This window comes from Sesamum indicum, linkage group LG12 (assembly GCF_026168435.1).
Source record: "Sesamum indicum cultivar Baizhima isolate 11 linkage group LG12, ASM2616843v1, whole genome shotgun sequence".
NCBI lineage: Eukaryota > Viridiplantae > Streptophyta > Magnoliopsida > Lamiales > Pedaliaceae > Sesamum > Sesamum indicum.
Genome location: NC_142668.1, coordinates 12479241 through 12502109, shown reverse-complemented (window position 1 = coordinate 12502109; position 22869 = coordinate 12479241). Strand labels below are relative to the sequence as shown.

The window sequence follows — 22869 nt, the reverse complement described above, 5'->3', positions numbered from 1 at the left end:
AAAAGTAATTATTTTTTATCACATCGTGTCTCTTTTTTATATATTTATATATATATATGTATGTATATATATTATATTTATGCCAAATAAAAGAAAATAATAAGATATGATATTTATGTATGAGGACAAATATTGAATATATTTTTGACCCACATCGTAGATAGGACAAAAACAAAACCAAACAAAACAATTTTCCAAATGGTGTCCATCTGCCCATCTTTGAACTTATGAAACAAGGGGACCCTTCCCCAGCTTTATTAAGGGGCCCGCCTGTGCTTCGGGCCAATAATCGGGCCCTCTTATATATCAATGTAAGTTGCATTGTCTATTCATGAAAGAAGAGAAGGAGCAATTATTCATTTAGAATTGTGAAGGCTACATATCGGATTTTTTATTATAATTTATATTGTATTTTTTATCTCATTTTACATATATCCATCACTTACATAAGATATTCTTTCAGATAAAATTAATGATGTAATATTTATTCAGGTATCGTATATTTGTGAAACAGAATAAAAGATGCACTAAAAAATCCGATCGGATCAAGCTGACGGTGTATCACTATTCTATCTGTCTTGGCCAACTTTGTAGATATGTAGTCCTTCACTCCCGAATGTTTTCAGCAGGAGTATAATTTGTCTCAATTTATTCTCAAAGCTAAACTAGAATGTGCATGCATGTTAGTTTATCTGGACAACAATTAAACCGATAATTATAAAATCAAATAGAAAAAGGAAAAAAAAAAAAAAAAAGATAGACCAAAGCCAAACAATATGAAAAATGCAAAGGAATTGTACGACGAATTCTTATAGTTATGCAGAAGGTTTTAATGCTTCTGGATTCGACAGCGTCAACACCCTGTCCGTTTTTTGAGCCTGTCGTTGTGGAAATATTTACACCACAATTTCTTAGTACCCTTATCTTTTTCCTCAACTCATAGAATTCTTCCAAATTTTGAGCCAAAATCAGGCTGTCATGTTCGTTCTTAATGTTAATGACAACAGGTCGAGTCAAGGTCGTCGCTACATTCTAAAAGCTTCCCAAATTATTGAAGCTCATCTAAGTACAGGACTCGCTTGGAAAGTATTTGCTTTAACCATCACAAATATAAGTCCCATGTTGTCTTATTAATCCAACAAAACTGAACCCTGAAAAGCTGTAGATCGTTGTACAAGAGAACAATGAGAAGAAAAATTGAAGAGTTCACCTTTCTCCTTGTGTTGACGTCTTTGTTAATCACCACAACATTTTCAAACGCAATGGATGTAATAAATACAACTCACATGATTACAGATGGGCACACATTGATCTCTTCAGACGGAAGCTTCGAGCTGGGATTTTTCAGCCCGGCTAATTCCAAGAATCGATACGTAGGGATATGGTACAAGAAAGTAACTGCCTTCACCGTGGTTTGGGTTGCCAACAGAGATAATCCTCTCACAAACACATCCGGGGCAGTACTGAAGGTCATTGAGCCAGGGATTTTGGCTCTTCTCAATGGCAGTAACTCCATGATATGGTCGTCCAATACGTCTGGAGTTGCTCGAACCCCAGTTGCGCAATTGCTGGACTCAGGAAATCTTGTTGTCAAAGAAGCAAATGATGATAACTCAGACAAGTATCTGTGGCAGAGTTTTGATTACCCAACTGATACACTTTTACCTGGTATGAAGTTAGGCCGGAACTTTGTAACTGGTTACGAAACTTACATCACGGCATGGAAAAGCAGTGAAGATCCAGGGACCGGAGATTATGCGTACCACCTTGATCCTACGGGATATCCTCAAGCAGTTCTCACCAGGCGTTCTGTTGAGCTGTTTAGATCAGGACCCTGGAATGGAGTGGGGTACAGTGGGCTGCCTTCCCTGAAAAACAATTCAATTTACACATTTGAGTTAGTTTTTAATAAGAATGAGGCCTACTATCACTACGAGCTCCTTAACAAATCCGTGTTTTCAAGGTTATCAGTAAACCAAAGCGGTGTCGCACAGCGCTGGACTTGGGTTGACCGAACTCAAGGTTGGATTATGCACCTGACAGCACCAGTAGATAATTGTGATTCTTATAAACAGTGTGGGGCATATGGGACTTGCAATATCTATGATTCTCCAATATGTGGATGTTTAACGAAATTTATTCCAAGAAATCCAGACGAATGGATGGCAGCAGACTGGTCCGATGGGTGTGTCCGAAGGGCACCGTTGGATTGCAGAAGTGATGGCTTCCAGAAATATACAGACATTAAATTGCCTGACACAAAGTATTCATGGTTTAATACGAGTATGACTCTGGAAGAATGCCGAGTAGCATGCATAAAGGATTGCAACTGTACCGCTTACACAAACTTAGATATAAGAAGAGGGGGGAGTGGATGTTTGCTTTGGTTCGGAGACCTGGTTGACATCAAAGTGGTGTATGGAGCAGGACAAGATCTTTACATTAGAGTCGCTTCTTCTGAAGTAGGTAAGTGTTCGTACTCCATAGAACACATACGCGTATCATATGTTAGTAGTTGCTAAACTGTCAAGAAGTGGACTAGAGAGGAAAGCAAAGTGAAAAACCACCCGAAACTTTCTGTTATGTCTACTGCTGACTTCTAAGAGTTAGAAGTATAGGGGATAAGCAAGAGTTTGAGTAATGTGGATAAGCAAGATACAACATGGTGGTCACATTTCGTTCTTAACAGGTATACTGCAGCATTTTAGGAACTGACTTTTGGTTTGGCTTCCAAATGATGCAGATTCGAACGGGGAGAAAAGAAAAACACTTATTGCAGTTTTGACATCATTGGCAGGGATTAGTCTGCTTGGTCTGAGCCTGATATTGTTTATTTGGAAGATGAAGAAGAATTACGAAAACATGCGAAAACAAGGTAAGGAGATTGTGGTATTTTAAACTGATTGCTGAAGAAAAAATTAAGTAGTGTTACTTTCAGCAGGTGTTTGTACTTAGGAAGTTCTAAATTTTATTGCGTTATCCATGGTTCTTGTGTTGCACAAGGGCATCGAGAAGGTCAAGAGGAAGACTTAGAGCTACCTACATTTGACTTATTGGCAATAACTAGAGCAACCAATAGTTTTGCAACCAGCTACAAGCTTGGGGAAGGCGGATTTGGACCTGTTTACAGGGTAAAAATTTTTGCTTGCTTTCTTTGTGATGTACAGTAGAAAGTAATAAATTGAACTGCATGTGTCATTCTAACACAGAAGACAAATTTTGCTAAGCTACCTCAATCGCTTCAAGTTCAGCACCTTAGATCACATGGAGTTGTCTTGAAATCTTAGGGAATGCTGGAAGACGGAAAGGAAATTGCTGTTAAACGGCTGTCAAGAACTTCCCTGCAAGGACTTGATGAGTTCAAGAATGAAGTCATCTGTATCGCCAACCTTCAACATCGGAATCTTGTTAGGCTTTTAGGATGCTGCATTCAAGGAGAGGAAAAGATGCTGATTTATGAGTACATGCCTAACGGAAGCCTGGACTTGATCCTATTTGGTGAGGATTTCTAAACACAAATACAGTTGAATGCATAATGCCACAAACGATTGACCACTGGAGCACAGACACTGACCAAACAAAAAACTTTAACAGATAAAAGAAAAAGTAAGCAGCTCGATTGGCCTAAGCGCTTCCATATTATCAATGGTATTGCTAGGGGACTCTTGTATCTCCATCAAGATTCTCTGCTGAGGATTATCCATAGGGACCTCAAAGCTAGTAACATATTGTTGGATGCTGACATGAACCCTAAGATATCGGACTTTGGCATGGCCAGAAGTTTTGCAGGGAATGAGACTGAAGCCAACACAATGCGAGTAGTTGGAACATAGTAAGAATCTCCAAAACCCCACATCTCCCAGATTGAATTTAACTGCTTCTAACCATGTGTAGGCTGATGCAATTTCATTGGCTTTAACCCTCATGCAGTGGTTATATGTCACCAGAATACGCTATAGACGGCTTGTTCTCAGTAAAATCGGATGTATATAGCTTTGGCGTTTTAGTGCTAGAAATAGTGAGTGGCCAGAAAAACAGAGGATTTCGTCACAAGGATCACCAACACAACCTTCTTGGACATGTAAGCATACAGTCTTGCTGCTACCTGCCTATATTATACGTGAAAATATTTGGAACATTTTGAGAGAATAAAATGGATAGAGTTCTAATGACTTGATGTGTTCAGGCATGGATGCAACACAAAGAAAGACGGTCCATGGATCTGGTCGACGTGAATCTAGTAGGCTCCTTTACCTTCTCTGAAGTAGTACGATCAATTCATGTGGCTCTATTGTGTGTCCAACAAAGCCCAGAAGACAGGCCAAGCATGTCTTCAGTGGTTCTGATGCTGGGCAGTGAAGGAACTCTGCCGCAACCCAAACAGCCTGGTTTTTTCACGGAAAGAGATGTTTTTGCTGCTGAAAGTACAACCAGCACCAAAGCAAGCTCATCAAATAATGTTACCATCACGCTATTAGATGCTAGGTAGATTCTCATCACGGTTCAACTATTTTTATTTATACCATAACCAACGCAAGTATCTTCACTCTTCCGAACTTATTTTTCAGGATAAAATTACTTGAACTCTCCTGAAATTTTTATAATTATAAATACTCTCTCCTTGAAAAATTACAAATATCCTTCTAAATTAACGGCTATTTAAGAACACCCTCTGACATCTTATTGTAGGAGGCTATTTTCCACTTTGATCATAGACTTACGTATTTGTCCTTAAAGATGCGCCTTATCAGGAAAAGAAGACTTGTAACTTATAAGCCGCACAAGTTCGATGTGATATATGTATTGAGGGGTTTGGGATGGATACATTACCTAACTCATACAAACTTCGTAAAAATAATGTAGTATAAGACTAGGTCCAACTCTGTGGCACCATAAATCAAACACAAAGTTTTTCAGATTATAAATTGGTGAAACTGCAAATTTCACGAAATGCTGCCTCAAATGAAATCGAAACCACTAGTATTGATAACACAAGTTAGATAATTCTGAAATAATTCAAAGAAAAAAAAATTTCCTTCATCAACTTCAGTTTCTGAGTGGTCTTTAACACTTTGGTGTACCTCTCTTTTAATATTTCTATGTAAATTTCTTAGTGCAGCAGCGCATTGCACTATGGAACAATTAACCTAAATTTATGCATAAGTTAGTTTATCATGAACAATGACAAAATTATGAATAAAATAAAAGAGTGATGACATTAAAAATCTGCGAGAATTGATTATGTTACAATGCATTTTCTTGAATTTGACAAATTACAAGCAAATCTCCTGCCAATAATGAATAAATTATTGATTTCTCCTGCACCCCCCCAAAAAAAAGTTATATAATTGCAAAAACAAATGAAATTGAAAAACCACTATAACTAACCCTTTCCTTTGATTTTTCTTTGAGTTTTGGTCTTTATAGAGACAAAGAAAGGATTATTAAGTAGTGTAGCAGCATTAGCAACGAATGATATTTCTTCCATACTTTGCATCAAATGTCTTAACCTTACCATGCACAACAGCGACAGCACTTTTATACGTCAATCGTGGAGGCGGAGGCTGGCATGAAGCCGCCGTTTCTGACAATCTTTTCCCAGTTGAAACCTCTGGATAGATTTCTTATTTTAAAACTTAATGAAAAAATTTAAATTCCTGTTGAACGTCTCATGGAAAAGCCACTTCCTGCCAGTCATAGCTGCCATAAAGCTGGATGATCTAGTACCAAAATCCAACAAGTTCAATTCTGTGGCTACCAGCCAAGAGTGATATTTCCAAGACAATATATTAGTTGACAACACAGCCATGTACTATATACAATAATCCATACCATATCAGAGAAACAAGAGAGAAAATTAAGGTTGAAAACTGCACCAATGAATACCTCACCGAAGGGCTTCTTACTTCTTGCTTGCTCTCTGATAATCCCAATCATCAGTTCTGGTGCAATAGATACAATAAACACCACTCACATAATTAGAGATGGCGACACGATGGTTTCATCTGGTGGGATGTTTGAGTTGGGATTTTTCAGCCCTGGAAATTCCAGGAATAGGTATGTAGGCATATGGTTCAAGAAAATAACAGTCAGGACAGTAGTCTGGGTTGCCAACAGAGAAGTTCCACTCCCGAATGAATCAGGTGTTTTAAAAGTTATGGAGCCAGGAATTCTGGCTCTGCTCAATGACACCAATGCAACAATATGGTCATCTAATACATCGAGGTCCGTGCAAAATCCAGTTGCACAGCTGTTAGATTCCGGGAACCTTGTCGTCAGAAATGCAGCCGATAATAACCCGGAGAATTTCCTGTGGCAAAGCTTTGATTATCCAACTGACACATTTTTACCAGGTATGGGATTTGGATGGAACTTTGTGACAGGTATAAACACGTACCTCTCCTCGTGGAAGACCAATGAAGATCCAGCTCCAGGAGACTATGCATATTTCATGGATACTACTGGATATCCACAAATATTCATGACAAAGAATAAAGTGGAACACATTAGAATTGGACCGTGGACTGGTCTTCGCTTCAGTGGGACAACCAACGCGATAGAAGATCCCACATACAAGTTGATAATGGTGATGAATGAAAATGAAGTAAACTACAGGGAAGAAACCATTGATAGATCAGTTATTTCGAGGTTTACGTTGAGCCAAAGTGGTGTAGCCCAGCGCTGGACTTGGGTTGATCGAACCCAAGAATGGGTGATTTACCTGAATGTACCAGCAGATAATTGTGATAATTACAAGTTATGTGGCGCATATGGTAGCTGCAATATAGCAAATTCTCCATCATGTGAATGCCTGGACAAGTTTGTGCCAAAAGATCCAGAAAGTTGGGTCAGAGCAGATTGGTCAAGTGGATGCATCCGAAAGACAAACTTGAGTTGTCAAGGAGATGTATTTTTTAAGTATTCTGGAATCAAATTGCCAGATGCAAGACATACCCGGCACAACGAAAGCCTGACACTAGAAGAATGCAGAGCAGAATGCTTAAGGAATTGCTCTTGTACGGCCTACACACTGTTGGACTTGAGCAAGTCAAGTGGATGCCTTCTTTGGTTTGAAGACTTGATCGACATAAGAGAACTATCGCAAGATGGACAAGAGATTTACATCAGAATGGCTGCTTCTGAGATAGGTAAAAGTTCAGGCCAAAGATACAAATCATTGCGTTTTTAAGTTATGCAGCTTCCCAAAAATTTAAAATTTATTTTACCGAGTGATCCTTCATAGTCACAAATGATGGTTTATATATGAAAAGCTTTCTTTCACAGCATTAGCTATAGCATAATCCTCTTTGATGGACTGCAAATGTTGCAGACTCTGAAGGGAAGAAACCAGAAGTACTTATTGGGAGTTTGACGTCGGTGATAGTTATGGTTCTTCTAGTCCTGTGCCTCTTTCTTTATATTTGGAAGAGGAGGAGTGAGTCCAAGATAAGAAAAGGTGGCATTTGAATAGCAGACTAAAAAGTTGATTATCGAGACAAAAGAAAGAATTGTATGCTTTTCTTAGTTTCTAATTGGCAATAGATTTTTTTCACTCCTATCCTTTTTCATGTTTCAGGGAGGTACAGAGGAAGTAATGAAGAACACTCAGAGCTACCCTCGTTCAGTTATTCTGCTATCTTAAAAGCTACTAATTACTTTTCAGATGATAACAAGCTTGGGGAAGGTGGATTTGGGCCTGTTTACAAGGTAAAACATTATTCCAAAACTTAACCTTTTGTTTTGACTAAGCCCCACATTCGCCTTCGAGGAGGATGATTTGTTTTGTCATGCACTCAGGTAGCAATTAAGTGGATTGTAAACAATTAAATTTGAATGAGAATAAGATGATATTATAATAGACATGTTATGATGGTGTCTCACATTGATCCAAGGATGAGTGTTTCTTTTCGAAGTCAAGGTGGTGGATTGGGTTGGGTAGCCGAGCTAGGGCGGGGGTGGACACAATAATTTACCCCAAGTGAAGTCAATTGTTTTTAACAGTATATTAATCTCATAATCATATAAAGAGGACATGGCACTGGACAAATTGAGAGGGTTGTATTGGTGGTCAGGCCCGTGACAATTGACACCATCTCTTCCATTAGTTCATAAAAATGTATGTCTCTACTTAAAAAAGTTCACCAGATGGATTTTAATGGTACCTTTCACAACTTGTGGTGACCTCAGGGGGCCCTGGAAGACGGACAAGAAATTGCTGTGAAACGCTTATCAAGCACATCCACACAAGGAATTGATGAATTCAAGAATGAAGTAATCTTTATTGCCAAACTTCAGCATCGAAATCTTGTCAGGCTCCTAGGATGCTGTATTCAAGGAGAAGAAAATATGTTGATCTATGAGTATATGCCTCACAAAAGCCTCGACGTGATCTTATTCGGTGGGCATCTTACATCTGGTAGAATCAGACTAAAAATATATTGCACTAACATCAATGCATCATGATGTCTTAAATGATGAGTCAGGCACATGCACAGCTCCATGTAGATATTGTAATATTTATGATGTTCGAGCATGCAATATGCCAAAACTAACTAGTCAGAAAATTTTGGCAGATCGAAAGAGAAATGTGTTGCTTGATTGGCCAAAGCGCTTCCATATTATAAATGGTATTGCTCGGGGACTTTTGTACCTTCATCAAGATTCCCGGCTAAGAATTATCCACCGAGACCTCAAAGCTAGCAACATATTGCTAGATTCTGATATGAACCCAAAGATATCAGACTTCGGAACAGCTAGAAGTTTTGGAGGCAATGAGACTTCAGCTAAAACACGTCGAGTTGTTGGAACATAGTAAGATTTTCAATAACTCAGTTGATATATTCAATTGACTTCCGTTGACTCTGGCCTAAACTTTGTTGCAGTGGATATATGTCTCCAGAATATGCAGTGGATGGCCTGTTCTCAGTAAAATCAGATGTATTTAGCTTCGGAGTCCTAGTGCTGGAAATTGTGAGTGGGAAGAGAAACAGAGGATTTTCAGACAGTGATTACCATCTCAACCTTCTTGGACATGTGAGTCTTCCGTCATAGGGTTATTTAGCAACAAGTCCATCATAGATGTGATTCTTTTTCTCTGGAGAAAAAAGAGTCCCTTAGTGTTACATAATCTCTACAGGCATGGACACTTTATAAAGAGGAAAGGTCACTGGAACTGGTTGATGCTTCTCTAGGTAAATCGTTTTGCTTACCTGAAGTGCTGAGATCAATCCATGTTGGCTTATTATGCGTGCAAAAGAAACCAGACGACAGGCCTAGCATGTCTTCGGTGGTTCTGATGTTGGGCAATGAAGGTGTACTTCCTCCTGCCAATCAGCCCGGATTCTTCTTGGAAAGAGAAGTTATTGCACAAAGTTCAACTACCACAACAACTTCAACAAATGAACTCACCATTACAATGCCAGAAGGCAGATAGCATGTTTCCTTCCTTTATTGTCACACTCCTCATATCTATGTTCTAAATATGTTCCTCTTCCCCCTCTCCCCATCTTTTTCATCCTTTAGCTAGTTGGGTTACTGGAAGCTGGCACACAGTGCAGACCTGTTCATGCCGAGATTGGACGCAAACAAGACTCATCAGGCATTTTTCCCTGTTATTATGTAAATTCTTTGAAATAAAACAGGGAACATGTACACAAAACCGGTTCTTGTGCTTGTGCTACACAAACATGAATCAACGGGGGAGAGAAGAATCGGGCATCAACCACTTCGGTAGAGCCTCAGTTGTAGTAATTGATATGTCAGAAGGATTATTTGTAAGTTGATTTTAGGTATAGAGCACCTTTCATAAGATGCAAAAATATTTCCATCGTCAACACGGATCCATACTCTCTCAAATGGTGAATGAAACTCGTGGGTGCTGCTGATATTTCATGCAGATTCACAACTAAAACTTATATATATGTGCAGGCACATAGTGGCTCAAGTCCCAAAGCTTTTTCCACCGAACACCGGTTCGACCTTCACATGAGAAAAAGACACTCATGATTAGCGGAAGAAAAAAGAGCCAGAAATCAAACTAGAGTTCATGCAATTCCATGACAAAAATAATACCTAGACAAAATCGAGCAGGCAACGGGTTGACAAACAGCAGTTCTAATCCTTTTTGTTGGCTTAATTTCTCTTCTTGAAAACAACTATGTTCCACGGTCTATGTATCGAGAAGATAACTGACTACAATTCATGCTTGAGAACATAAATCCTCATAAGAAGTTTACAGACTTCCTTTCCTACTGAAAGTTCCACAAAGATGAACGATATATAATCAAAAACTAAATAGGTATGCTAATTACTAGTCCATGTCTCCAAACAACTAGATAGGTCAAAAGAGAGAGCACATGAAAACTGCATCCATGAACAAATCAAGAAGAGCTTTCACATTACTTCTCCTGGCCTCCCTGATCAATCAAATGGTACCGGCACTAGTCACCTCATAAATGCAACTCAGAATATTGTACATGCTGAGACCATAGTTTCAGGTGGTAGAGCATTTGAACTGGGATGTTTCAGCCCCGGAAATTTCACAGAGTCATTTTGTTGGCATGTCGTACAGAAATATAACAGTTAAGACAGTTGTCTGGGTTGCCAACAGAGAAGCCCTACTTGCAGTAAATCCGGTGTCTTAAGGGTCAGAGAGTCAGGAATCTTGGTTCGGCAGAACGGCACCACTGACGTCAGGTGGTCATCCAATACATCAAGGTTCATGCGACTTCAGTTGCGCAATTGTTGGATTCTGGAGATTTTTCCGTCAAAGATGCAAATGATGATAGACCCGAAAATTTCCTTTGGCACAGTTTTGAATTTCCAACTGATATATTTTACCAGGTATGAAGTTCGGATGGAACTATATTACAGGGATAGATACATTCCTCTCATCATGGAAAACCTATGAGGATCCAACTCCAGAGACTTCACATTTCACTTGGATGCTGGATATCCACAAACTGTCGGGAGACGAAATAAAGCTGCCAGGTTGAGAATTGGACCATGGAATGGTTACGAGATAATTGTGGTAGTTGCAAGATTTATGGTACTAATGGCATTTTGTCACATTACAGATCAGTCAGATGGGTGCATTGGAAGGACAAACTTGAGTTGTCAAGGTGATGTATTCCTGAAGTAACCAAACTGCCAGATTCACGACATTCCTGGTCCAATGCATGGAACGTTTGAATGATGTAACCTCGAGGCATGGATACTTGATAAAGAGGAAAGATCAGTGGAATTTTGATTCTTCTCTTGGAGACTCAGTTGACTTATCAGAAGTACTAAGATGAATCCATGTTGGGCTTTTATGTGTGCAAAAGAAACCCGAAGACAGGCCTAGCATGTCTCTGGTGGTTCTGATGCTGCGCAACCAAGGTGTATTTCCCCTGCCAATCAGCCCGGATTTTATACGGAAAGAGAGACGTTTATTGCTGATGACTCAACCACAATAAATGCAGCAAATGAAGTCACAGTAACATTGTTGGAGGGCAGATAGGAAACATGTTATGTTGCAGAATCTTTCTCACCTCATATTCACCCAATGAATGGCTCATTCATGTTTTTCCATTCGTCACCACAGCTCGCCTGTTCAGCCAAGTCCCAACCGAGCAAGACTTGATCACGACAAAGACCCATCCTGTAGTCTTTTAACAGAGTATTTCTTACTATATGGGGATCGGATCGGGCTCGAACATTACCGAGCACAACTTGTGTAATTCATCCCTTCGCCATACATTTCCCAAACACCTAAAATGCATGGATGTTGTCCTAGAGATACAGTAGTTACGACTATATCCACACAAAATATATATATATATATACACAAAATTCGAAGCTGCCAACATGTATTGACTATTGATGAGATTTATGATTCCTCGTTGGTATTAAGTTTCAGTCTTTCTGAGAAGAAAAGTCCCCAATTCCTCATGTGCTGGACTGGGCCTTACCATCTTAAAAGGCCCAACCAAGAAATCAACCCAACCCAACTGAAGTTAATAGCCCGGAGATCAACCCATCTCAAAATGAGAATCCTTTCCTGTATATATAATTTGTGTAATTTATTTTTAAAAATACTTATTTTCATAGGAATTCTTTTCTCGCAAGATAAGATATTAGTCATTCCCTTTTCCAGACATAACATTCCCGACAACTACTTTTAACAAAATTATCCTCCTAATTACTTTAATTATTATTAAATCTAAATACTTCTTTTATCGACTGTTGAGAAATAATTATGTATTTATAGTAATCGCAAAGTGATATTATTAGTTTTGAATTTAGATTTATTTTAGTAATAAAGATACACCTCTCACAGAGTACGATAATTAATGGTAAGTGCACTATGAATATTAAATTCGAATCAACACAATACTGTTTTTAGAAAAATGCTATTTATGTGTTTATTGAGTCAACAAATTAGTTCTTCAGTAAATAAATGAATTTTTTCATATGTATTTCTATTATAAATATAAGAAATTTAATAAATTTCTTTATAACTTTCTCTAAACAAACTTTTGAAATATTACTATTATAAATAGAATCTAATCTGAAAGTTAGTAGGGTGAATTTGTACGTACTGAAACTCAACTAAAACAAAATATTTTTCCAAATTTGATGCTACAACATAATAGTTGTTTTGGTTGAATTCTTTGGTATTTGGTGTTAACCCACAAACAGGGATGTAGCATCAGACAAGACCACAAATTGGCAGTTTTAACTAAAATCCTAGGTGAAATTTTATATTATTATAATACATAGATATTATCCTATTCCGATTGGGTAGGGGGTGGGGATCCACAGCCCATTAGGGTAGACGTCATCAGCATCGGGACTTGGTGTACTAAAACATTACAATACGTAGATAGAGGTCGTGTAAGAAGATGCACCTCCCATCCCTCAACTCATACCTCATTCCTCACCCAAGTCTCTATACAGGGAACCTTCCAAACCTCTCACAATTCCTATCCACATACTTAAAAAGTAACCTAAAACTCTCTCTATCTCTCTCTCGTTCTTGATCTTGATCTTGATCTTTATCTCTTTCTCTCTCATCCTTTCTCACTCAAGAATCATATTATGGGACGGTGTGTGGCCATGTCATTGCACCCAGATTCTGAGGCGATGAATCAAATGGCTCCTAAATATTTTGTATATCTTTGATTGATTTGGTATCCTACCTGGCCCATCCCCATATCTTCTTTACATCAATTATTCTTTCTTTTCTCCTCAAAAGTAATTGTTCCCTTCCTTTTTTCTTCCCCCCTTTTCTTTTGGTTCTTTTGCGATTGAGATGTTCTCTAATGATTAGGATGTAATTAATATATTATTCATAAAAAAAACTAATTATATAAAATAAATATATATTTGTAATTATTATAATTAATTTGAAAAACTAAATTTATTTTAAATAAAAAGTTTGGAAAGAGATTAGATAAAATAAAGTTAAAAGCAAGAATATGTGGGGGCGGTTTCTTGGGTTTGGAAGAGACAAGTAAGGTTGCTTCTATAAGTGGCTACAACTTGCACCTCCTCTTTATTTATAAGAGTCAGACACCCCCCGACGCCCAGAAGCAAATATCCATACATTCACCCATCCCCCAACTGAGATTGGAAACCTGTTCAAGTGTGAGAGAAATTTGATCGATTCAATGTCTAAGAAGGGGTGTGAGCTCTGCAGCAACCCTGCAAGAATGTTCTGCGAGTCCGATCAGGCTAGCCTTTGCTGGGACTGCGACGAGAAGGTCCATGCCGCCAATTTTCTTGTGGCTAAACACTCCCGGAACCTCCTCTGCCATGTCTGCTACTTGCCCACGCCCTGGAAGGCTGCCGGGTTGAAGCTCGGCCCAACTGTCTCTATCTGCCAGGCTTGTGCTGAGGATGGGGAGAATCGAGGGGCTTCCAGCACTATGCGTGAGAATGGAGATGAATTCGATTCTCAGGAGAGTGAGAGTGATGATGGGGAGTATTACAGTGACAGCGATGATTATAGTGATGAAGATGAGGAGGAGGAGGAGGAGGATGGAGAGAACCAAGTGGTGCCGTGGTCGGCTTCCAGTTCTAATTCGCCGCCGCCCGCCACCACGGCTAGTTCTTCCAGCAGCGAGGAGGAGAATGTTTCCTTTTCGTCCTCGAAGAGAACCCGCGACAACCCGTTTGAGTCTGAGGTAATATTTTGCTCTGTCTTTGCTTTTTCTTGTGTTCTAAATACTCTAACTGATGAACCCTGTTTGAATTTCAAGTTGATTTTCCGTGAATTGGGATTGATTTGTTTCTTGGCGATTTACGTGTAGGATGAGGATGGATGCTGTTCATCACAGAATCTGGACACGGTACTGGGTTCATCTGAATTGAGTTTTCAAGAATCACACGAGAACTATAGTTCTTCACTGAGCTTGTTTAGACCATCGAAAATGAGGAGGAGGAGCAGTGATAGTGCATTGATTCTGTCGGAGCAGGCAGCGCCGTCATCAGGCACCGCCACCATAGTGGAGAAACTGCGAAGATTCCAGCAAGAAATTGTAACAGAAGAGGGAGACGCATCAGCAATGATATTAGGCCTTTGCAAACTCACCAGAGACTGATTCTTGAACCCCTCAACATCATCTCGTGGTTGTTGGAATTGTTCCCCATACTCATATTCCTAACCAGAATTACCAAACTATACTGTTAATTTATTAGTTGTTCTCTTCTGCTCCTATCAGTCACCAACCAATTATTATTTCCTTTTTCTTTTTCTATTTGAAGTTTTCTGTCTGTATGGTTAAGTTTTGGTGGATTTGGATGTTTCTTTAGTACTATCATGTATTGATTTCATATCATCATACGAAGTAGTCTTTAGCCTTTGATTGCTAGCTCTTGCTTTCCCCAGTGGATTGAATTTTCTATTTTTAATCTTACTGTTACGTCTCTATTTCATTTTATATATGCACTCTAAATATATATATGAAAAAAAGGATATTCAAATAAAATACATAAAATAATCTTTATACGCATAATTTCTATATATTAAATAAAGTAGAACATTTCCCTGAATTTGAAATTGAATCCATTAAAATTTTACAAAATACAAATTTGATGTATTGAAGTTAAGTTACAAGTGAATTTGATTTAAGAAGTGATTATGATTTATTTTACACTTGTGACTTGAGACACACAATTCAATAAGAATAGAAGAGAATAAGTGTGTGCAGCGCAGAAGGTGCATCCAGCGCTGGAAAACATGACGGCTTTTTTGCTACTTGCATGGAATTGGCCCAAAACGGAATAAAGTGGTGTGCCTCTGACTCTGAGTTCACCACTTGGTTTGTGGAGAGTGTTGTGTGGTGATACATTCAATGAAACGTGAAAGAAAGCAGGTTGAGCAAAACTAAGACTTTAGCAATGACAAGTGAGATGTGGATTGGGATGGGGATGGGGATGGGGATGTCCCAAGAAGCAGTCCCCACCAACAATTGCTGCCCATAACCATGGCCTGCGCCTAGGCGTGGCTGCTTCTCCCACTACCTAATTCGGATACGTCCTCCTCACTTTGTAATGGTTGTGGCACTTGTCGCTCATTCTAAGGTGATACCACTATGATTTTTTCTTTTTTCGTGTGTATGTGTATGTGTGGCTTTGGTTTGAGTATTGAATTTGTTTAGATTAAAGGAGGAGTTTATATACGATCCCATTTCGTGTCAGGTGGTAAGTTGGCTTGTTTAGTTAGAAAAAGTATATGGTCTTTATTTTCTAGTAAAATATTTTTTCAACATAAAATCGTTCAATTGAAAAGGCCAGATGTATGTCCTAAGACGTCAATTATGCCAAGCACCCCGTCACTATCAAACATAAGTTAGAAGATGTAACTGTTTACATGGATACAGCCATTACCATCAACGTTCAAATTGGTGACAAATATTGATCAACATTCAACACCTCCATCCAATGTAAACGAAAAACACAACCTATTATTTGGATACACATTTTTTTGACTAGAAAAAGGAAAATGAGGAGGAGGAGGAAGGTGCATGGAATGAGTTAAATGATGGGAATTTGTAGCGTAAATGAGGTTTGTAGAGAGAATTTGGATAGGTGGGAGGTGAAAGTGGTTGTTTTTGTGGTGATGGGGAAAAGAGTATGTGAGGTGGAGAAGGGTGGGATGGGGACCATAGGCCAAAAACCAACGCTGTTTCGCAGACTAAAAACTTGTGGCTAATAGCACCTGCAGTTGCACTGCTCATCATGGTTTGAAGTTTCGGCGAAGTTCTCTGAATCTGAATCCTGTTCACGGATAAGAGTGAGGACTAATAAATGTCGACACAATTCTCCAACCATGCGATCAGTTGCTTCTTCCATTGCCCTTCATCACTCTTGTTCATTTCTACCGCCTCCAATGATTTTAACCATCATGTTTGTCTTGTTTGCTTTTATTTCTGAGTTGTTCTGGGAGATAGAGATGGAGAAAAATATAGAAATATATGTAACTGTTCTTTTTTTTAAAAAACAAAAATTGGTATGTTTGGGATGTTGTGTTTTTATAAGTTAAAAACGAATTAAGTTGTTTCTGTCCCATACATAAAAATAAGTTAAAGACACATTAATCTTGTGTTTCATAAACACACGTATTCTAGTGTTGAAGTTGGATTAGTTTAGTACCCGGTTAATAAGTTTTCCTTTTTCATAAGCTGAATGAACTTCAATGATAATATTATAATTTCAGAATAAAAAAAAAATTATGAATTTTAATCTCACAAATGTAAGCATTTGTTTACCTTGATGCTCAATTATTTGTTTCATCTGAATGACTTTTTTTTTTTTTTTTTTTTGATGTTTTTCACCGACGAGTATTTGAATGACAGGATAAATCTTATCCCCTGAAAAAAAGAAAAAAGAGAAAACTAACTTTTGTAGTATCAATGCTGTGGAAAACCCAGTTTCGTCAAAAGAGAACTCGTACTTCGTGATAACATAAATTACCAACAAATTCGTCTAATCTTGCCTGCTTCAACTAGATAGTCTAGATTCAATTCAATTTTCAAACAGCTATAGCCCGCATAAATGTAGCCCGCAAGTCACCATCCTCAGACACATTACTGAGATGATGCGTCGTGATATGGTTTGAATTTTCAAATGGCATCTAATCATTAACGTCAGATCATTCTCAAGATACCATACAACTCGGCGTAAATTAAGAAAACTTGAGAGTCCAGTCATGCCTAACCGTTGACGAAAAAGTTGTTATGTTGATGAACTTATGACTTGAGATTCTTGGGGATTAACATCGATCCACATACCGCCCATTACTTTTTCTTACCACTAGCTCTTATCATTACCCAATCAAGATTAAGTTGATTATAGTAATTGGAATTGGAATAAACACTAAAGAATAGACAGGTCATAACATAACAAAACACTAACCGTTGGCATCGCAACTCATTGAGAAAGGAACACGCCCCACTGCCATGTTATATGAACAAAAGTACTTATTCAAGTCAAGCATGCCTAACTCATTAGTTAACTAGAGCAAGGATACTCTAGAACTATTCTCAGGCATATAGATGCTGCAGAGGGAATATGACAAGTAATGCTCAACTCAGCACCTAAAAACTCATCTAAGATACAAGTAACAATGTTACATTACAAAAGCACATAATATGGAATAAAAGTACCATCAGTCCGATATACATGACATTATATTCCACATAGCAAGTATCTGAGTAATTCTCGCAAATGAAGTATTGCTTGTAGACCATGCCTTCTACATGCTGCAAATAGATAGCATAAAACAAACATCAGAAGTTGATAACAAAAGCAACAAGCTCAAAGGAAGCGGCATGCTGTGTTGCAGCTCCAACTGGGGACTAGATAAATTGAAACAGAATATTAAGAGAAAAGACAGAGAAAATATAGACAGGGAAAACTTAACAAAACAGAAATTACACACCTGCAGCATGAAATGGAATCATGGATCCATGGAGCCGAGTCTTAATTAGGAATCTGTCAGACAGACAACTTTTAGTAACACTCACAAAGCAGGGGTTTAGTTTGAGATTATTCAAAAGAACATAACAAACAGGGCATAGAGAAATAATAAAAAAGTCGTAAGTCATGATAATTTAGCTCCAAGTTACCTTCTCTCTTTTTCAGCTCAGCATCAAAAGTCTTGCCAATTCAAATCACAGGGAGATTTCAGCATGTGTTTATCAAATGAAGCCATGTTTATTTTTCAGGTAGGTGTTAGAAGTGATTGATGATTTCATGGATGACATATGGAACATGGCTGGGAAATGAATAATGAATTCATGTGTACCTAAACCCATAATCTAAACAAAGCCAGATGTTCTATTGTTTTTTAATAAACCTGTCATCTTATTTAAACAAGACTAAGAACCAACCATCACTTTTCCTTTGGGAGCCTCAATTATGTTATTTCTTTCCCACTTCAGTTCAAAGGTTCTATTGATCTCATCAAACAAATAACAACTTAATCCACTATCTCCAAATAGACCTGCTTAATGAATATTTTAGTTATGTACATAAGGGAGAGGTAGCTGGCCCAACAAAAAGATGCGAAACCCTGTCTCAAAAGGATAAGGAGCACCCACAATGTCTCTTCCAGTCATCATCAGAGTATCAACACCAAACAGATCTGATCAGCAGGTGTTAAACCATAAAATTGATACAGTAATTGGTTAAATATGATATAGTAATTGTTACTTCCTTCTCCAAAACTTTCATTCTTCCTTTCCCCATGTCCCATTGTCTGGCTGAGACATGCAGCGTCCTCAGGCCATCAGCCACCATATAAAACTCAATTCTTGCTCCTATAGTGAAAATTGGGAGTTCGCTTCCTTCACCCCAGATACAAGTTCTGCACTCCTACAAACTATAACCAGGGGTACTTGAATTGATTCATCGCATACAAAAGGTGAGACTCATTACCATGAGTTCAAAGCACAAGCAATAGCTTTTTCTAGAAAAACAACATTTACACAATCATGATGCAGTAGTTAAACAAGTCAAACTTGATCTTGAAACTTATCAAGTTTTAAGAAAAAGGGGGTGTATTAGATGGCAATGAGCTCCTAAGTGGTGCAGTAACTAGTTAATAAGAGAGCAATTTCAACAAGTTATTTTACCACACTATATCAAACTATCCATCCTACTTAGCATATAAATGTTGATAATTATTAATGGGAAGACAAGACACTTAACACCAACAAGAGCGGAAACATCAATAGCTCCATTGCTGGAGTGGAGATACATTATGCTGGACCACATATATGCACAAAATCAACTCTACCACATATATACACAAAATCTTAATGGGGTCGGTAAAATACAACGTGCAACCAGAAGTAAAAATACTTTCACAAAAGATCTTATGAAACTCGGAAAACTGCAAATTCAGCCTTTTAATAAGGGGTCTAATCATTACAAAATTGAGCTAGGAACTAAAACTGAATAACCTAATAATGAGAGATGGCCATATTTTAACTTTCGATCATGCCATCCATGGACATAAGAACAAATAAGAAACACTAACAGAAAAGAATATTATTAGACAACACCGATAAGATTTAGCTTACTGGTTCAAGCAAGACAAACAAACAAATTGAAGACAATGGAAGCAAAAATTAATTTTCAGATTCTTTTGGGGCGATTACTATCCGGATAAAGAGCAACAGCAGAATCTAACTTTTGCAGTACAAAATCCATGAAGTTTTAGTCAAGTACCCTAAGAACCTTCTAACCCTTACATACACTATACATCGCTCAAACCAGCATTAAACTTGTCACTTCTCCATATAGGGCGGGTTTATCCTTAAGGCTCGCACCGTCCCGGATAATCTTAAGTACCAGTAACCAAGACAAACAAACAAATTGAAGACAATGGAAGCAAAAATTAATTTTCAGATTCTTTTGGGGCGATTACTATCCGGATAAAGAGCAACAGCAGAATCTAACTTTTCCAGTACAAAATCCATGAAGTTTTAGTCAAGTACCCTAAGAACCTTCTAACCCTTACATACACTATACATCGCTCAAACCAGCATTAAACTTGTCACTTCTCCATATAGGGCGGGTTTATCCTTAAGGCTCGCACCGTCCCGGATAATCTTAAGTACCAGTAACCAAGACAAACAAACAAATTGAAGACAATGGAAGCAAAAATTAATTTTCAGATTCTTTTGGGGCGATTACTATCCGGATAAAGAGCAACAGCAGAATCTAACTTTTGCAGTACAAAATCCATGAAGTTTTAGTCAAGTACCCTAAGAACCTTCTAACCCTTACATACACTATTCATCGCTCAAACGAGCATTAAACTTGTCACTTCTCCATATAGGGCGGGTTTATCCTTAAGGCCCGCACCGTCCCGGATAATCTTAAGTACCAGTTGTTCATAGTTCACAGCATTAAAATTTACAATCTACATATCATTAGTGCTACCAACAGCACATGCACACAAAAAACATTAGACTAGGAAAGAAGAAATGCGACACAAGCAAATAAAACAACATTGCCATTGAACAATTAGAAAAAGGCACAAACCTTTTCTATCGTCAGATGCATCATGATACTCAGGCTCGTCCTCATCCTCTGCAGCAGATGCCACTGACACCACAGGCTCTCCAGTACCTCCAGCGCTGTCCTTCTCATCAGGATATCTCACGACAACAACAGGACAGACACAATGCCTCACGCAGTAATCGCTAACACTGCCAAGCCTCCCGTCGCTCCCTCTCTTTGTGGCGCCAAATCCCCTGCTCCCCATGATCACAGCACTCAATCCAAGCCTCTCAACCTCCAAACAAAGCCGCTCCTTCATATCATGATCCTTCACGATGTGGATTTTGAAGGGGATTTGCGCATCCACAAGCGGCTGCGCCAGATCGGACGCCTTCGTAGTGGTGAAGGTGTCGAAATCATCTTCCAGCTTTTGCTGAGACTCCTCATTCTCGGCGTCGACGATGGAGAGGTCGACGGAGCCCCAGTCAGCACCATAGAGGACGGAAGTGGGGCGAACGTGGAGCAAAATAACAGCGTCTCCGGGGCGGAGGTAGTGACGGACGGACCACTTGACGGCGAAAGCCGATTCGTCACTTAGATCGACCGCGATGCCGATCTTGCGCTGGGCGTTGGCGGTGGGAGTTTCAGTAGAAAGTGGGGTGGTTGGCGGAGGGAAGCGAGGGGAGGAGGAGCGGACCTTGATGGCGGCGAGGGGAGGCAGGTCGGAGTCCGGTGATGGGTGCTGCATTTCGGTGGTAGGGTTTTGAATAGTTGACTTTGGTAGGAAGATTGACTGATGTTGTGTAGAGTAAATGTAGGGGTAGGGGGGGAGGGGGGCTTAAAATCGGTGAAAGAGGTAGGACTGGTAAGAAATGCAATTTAGTAAAAAGATTGGGGGAATTTTGGAATATGCTACGAATTGATTCATAATGCTAATGCATAGCCAGTGGCCAGTGGGTTAGGTTTACTTGGCAACTACGTCTACATAACGTATTTGCGTCGTCGGAGTTTTGAACGCGTCGATCAGTTTTTGGAATGGGCCGACAACTAATCAAAGGTGGACGTGCCGGAGTGGTTATCGGGCATGACTAGAAATCATGTGGGCTCTGCCCGCGCAGGTTCGAATCCTGCCGTTCACGCTTTTTGTACCCGACACAATGCCCTCAACTATTAATTATAGTGTTATCTTATTTACATTTAAATATATGATTATGTGCATTTGCTTTTTTTAGCTTAATTAGTCTTTTGCTAAACAAAATGTGCTCCAATTCAGATTTCTCATACTGTTTTTACAAAAAAAATACATACCAAAGCCCTCTAAGAAATTACCAAATCTATAACTACATAACATCTTCCATAAATTTAGGCGCTAATTTTTTTTTAAAAAAAAAGAGAAAAAAACTCTCAATCTACAACAAATTAATTGCATCGATCTTACTTTCATCCAAGAATTTGATATATATCCCTTTTTCATCTTCATAATAACGTTAATTTGATTGGTCATGAATTCATTTTGTTGTGGCTGAATATATATATATTTATATATATATATATATATGTATATACATAATTAAACGAAAATGGAGATTTAATATGTATAGTTAATCAATTAAGCGGTGGAGAGAGGATGCCTGAAATATTATATATATAGGCAATCAAGAATTGGTGGTCTAGCCATCAATCACCCTAGCTAATTAAAAAGCTTTGTTCAATACTCAGCTAGCTTAGCTTATTGGTTTTGCACTGAGAAGTCATCTGCATAAAACAAATTTGAACCAAATCGAAGAAGCGATCTCCCTTGACTGGTCTAGATTAGCCATGTATTCACCTCAAATTGTTAATAGGTCTTGAGAATGAAAGTACGTACGAATACCCTCCAACACTTAAATTAGTTCAAATCGAGATAGAAATATGTGATTTGAAAGTTTATAATTGAAATCAATAAATACAAATTACTTTAAAATCACTCATATCTAAAGTATTTATAATATTCAAGTGTACATATGAACTAGGCCACGTGTTTCCATCTGAACTCTTCCTTGCTTTTAATTGCATGGTGGAGCATCAAGTCTTCCAACCGAGTAGTTTTTCGGGTTTTGGAGCAGGTTGGGGTTTTGAAGACCCGACCCGGGTGTTGGTACGCAGATCCCACCAACTTTTAGGCTTTTCTACCCCTAAAAGGAGGGACTTTTCTGTCTTTTTGCATAAGTAAGGGTAATACCGCCATCAAAATTTATACTGATTACAGACCACATTGTATGTATAACTTGCCAACATATATAGTCCAGCTGCCTCTGCCTGTCTCTCCCTGTCCTAACGCTAACTACTTGCTACTACCATTACCATTTATACCACTTACAGAAACTTCTCAGA

At 38.6% G+C, this 22869-nt stretch overlaps 4 protein-coding genes and 1 non-coding gene across 8 annotated transcripts; 4 read left to right on the top strand and 1 right to left on the bottom strand.

The window, feature by feature from the left end:
• Window positions 1–1037: 1037 nt before the first annotated feature.
• LOC105174787 (G-type lectin S-receptor-like serine/threonine-protein kinase At4g27290) lies at window positions 1038–4652 on the top strand. The gene is made up of 7 exons (XM_011096977.3): window positions 1038–2466; window positions 2744–2875; window positions 3004–3131; window positions 3288–3498; window positions 3595–3832; window positions 3931–4081; window positions 4187–4652. The coding sequence occupies exons 1-7, from the start codon at window positions 1185–1187 to the stop codon at window positions 4487–4489; spliced, it is 2445 nt and encodes an 814-aa protein (XP_011095279.3). The 5' UTR covers window positions 1038–1184; the 3' UTR covers window positions 4490–4652.
• Window positions 4653–5514: 862 nt separating this feature from the next.
• On the top strand, window positions 5515–9833 carry LOC105175128 (G-type lectin S-receptor-like serine/threonine-protein kinase At4g27290). Of its 3 annotated transcripts, none has more exons than XM_020698342.2 (7): window positions 5520–7148; window positions 7331–7456; window positions 7577–7707; window positions 8188–8416; window positions 8574–8811; window positions 8883–9033; window positions 9137–9833. In XM_020698342.2, the coding sequence occupies exons 1-7, from the start codon at window positions 5879–5881 to the stop codon at window positions 9431–9433; spliced, it is 2442 nt and encodes an 813-aa protein (XP_020554001.1). In that variant the 5' UTR covers window positions 5520–5878; the 3' UTR covers window positions 9434–9833. The 3 variants fall into 3 exon arrangements, with proteins under 3 accessions (XP_020554003.1, XP_020554001.1, XP_020554002.1); XM_020698343.2 differs by having other exon boundaries at window positions 5527–7148; window positions 8188–8398; XM_020698344.2 differs by lacking the exon at window positions 7331–7456 and having other exon boundaries at window positions 5515–7148.
• Window positions 9834–13523: 3690 nt separating this feature from the next.
• LOC105174786 (uncharacterized) lies at window positions 13524–14895 on the top strand. The gene is made up of 2 exons (XM_011096975.3): window positions 13524–14168; window positions 14295–14895. Exons 1-2 carry the CDS (start codon window positions 13653–13655, stop codon window positions 14583–14585), a joined length of 807 nt encoding a protein of 268 aa, XP_011095277.1. The 5' UTR covers window positions 13524–13652; the 3' UTR covers window positions 14586–14895.
• A 2523-nt stretch (window positions 14896–17418) lies between these two features.
• On the bottom strand, window positions 17419–21331 carry LOC105174785 (universal stress protein PHOS34). 2 transcript variants are annotated; one of them, XR_848858.3, is made up of 4 exons: window positions 20539–21331; window positions 18114–18868; window positions 17927–17979; window positions 17419–17747 (listed from the first exon to the last, which is right to left on the bottom strand). XR_848858.3 is itself a non-coding variant. In XM_011096974.3 (3 exons), exons 1-2 carry the CDS (start codon window positions 21242–21244, stop codon window positions 17972–17974), a joined length of 714 nt encoding a protein of 237 aa, XP_011095276.1. In that variant the 5' UTR covers window positions 21245–21329; the 3' UTR covers window positions 17419–17747; window positions 17927–17971. The 2 variants fall into 2 exon arrangements, 1 of the variants encoding a protein (XP_011095276.1); XM_011096974.3 differs by lacking the exon at window positions 18114–18868 and having other exon boundaries at window positions 20539–21329.
• Window positions 21332–21553: 222 nt separating this feature from the next.
• On the top strand, window positions 21554–21635 carry TRNAS-AGA (transfer RNA serine (anticodon AGA)). Its single transcript has one exon. It is a non-coding gene; the product is annotated as a tRNA-Ser (tRNA).
• The last annotated feature ends 1234 nt before the right edge of the window (window positions 21636–22869 follow it).

Bases quoted from the DNA above. Each gene is read 5' to 3' on its own strand.
- LOC105174787 (XM_011096977.3), top strand. From the start codon at position 1,185: ATGAGAAGAAAAATTGAAGAGTTCACCTTTCTCCTTGTGTTGACGTCT. The intron at 2,467-2,743 runs GTAAGTGTTCGT...CAAATGATGCAG, and splicing joins AGTCGCTTCTTCTGAAGTAG to ATTCGAACGGGGAGAAAAGA. The intron at 3,833-3,930 runs GTAAGAATCTCC...ACCCTCATGCAG, and splicing joins ATGCGAGTAGTTGGAACATA to TGGTTATATGTCACCAGAAT.
- LOC105175128 (XM_020698342.2), top strand. From the start codon at position 5,879: ATGAATACCTCACCGAAGGGCTTCTTACTTCTTGCTTGCTCTCTGATA. The intron at 7,149-7,330 runs GTAAAAGTTCAG...CAAATGTTGCAG, and splicing joins AATGGCTGCTTCTGAGATAG to ACTCTGAAGGGAAGAAACCA. The intron at 7,457-7,576 runs GTGGCATTTGAA...TTCATGTTTCAG, and splicing joins TGAGTCCAAGATAAGAAAAG to GGAGGTACAGAGGAAGTAAT.
- LOC105174786 (XM_011096975.3), top strand. From the start codon at position 13,653: ATGTCTAAGAAGGGGTGTGAGCTCTGCAGCAACCCTGCAAGAATGTTC. The intron at 14,169-14,294 runs GTAATATTTTGC...ATTTACGTGTAG, and splicing joins ACAACCCGTTTGAGTCTGAG to GATGAGGATGGATGCTGTTC.
- LOC105174785 (XM_011096974.3), bottom strand. From the start codon at position 21,244: ATGCAGCACCCATCACCGGACTCCGACCTGCCTCCCCTCGCCGCCATC.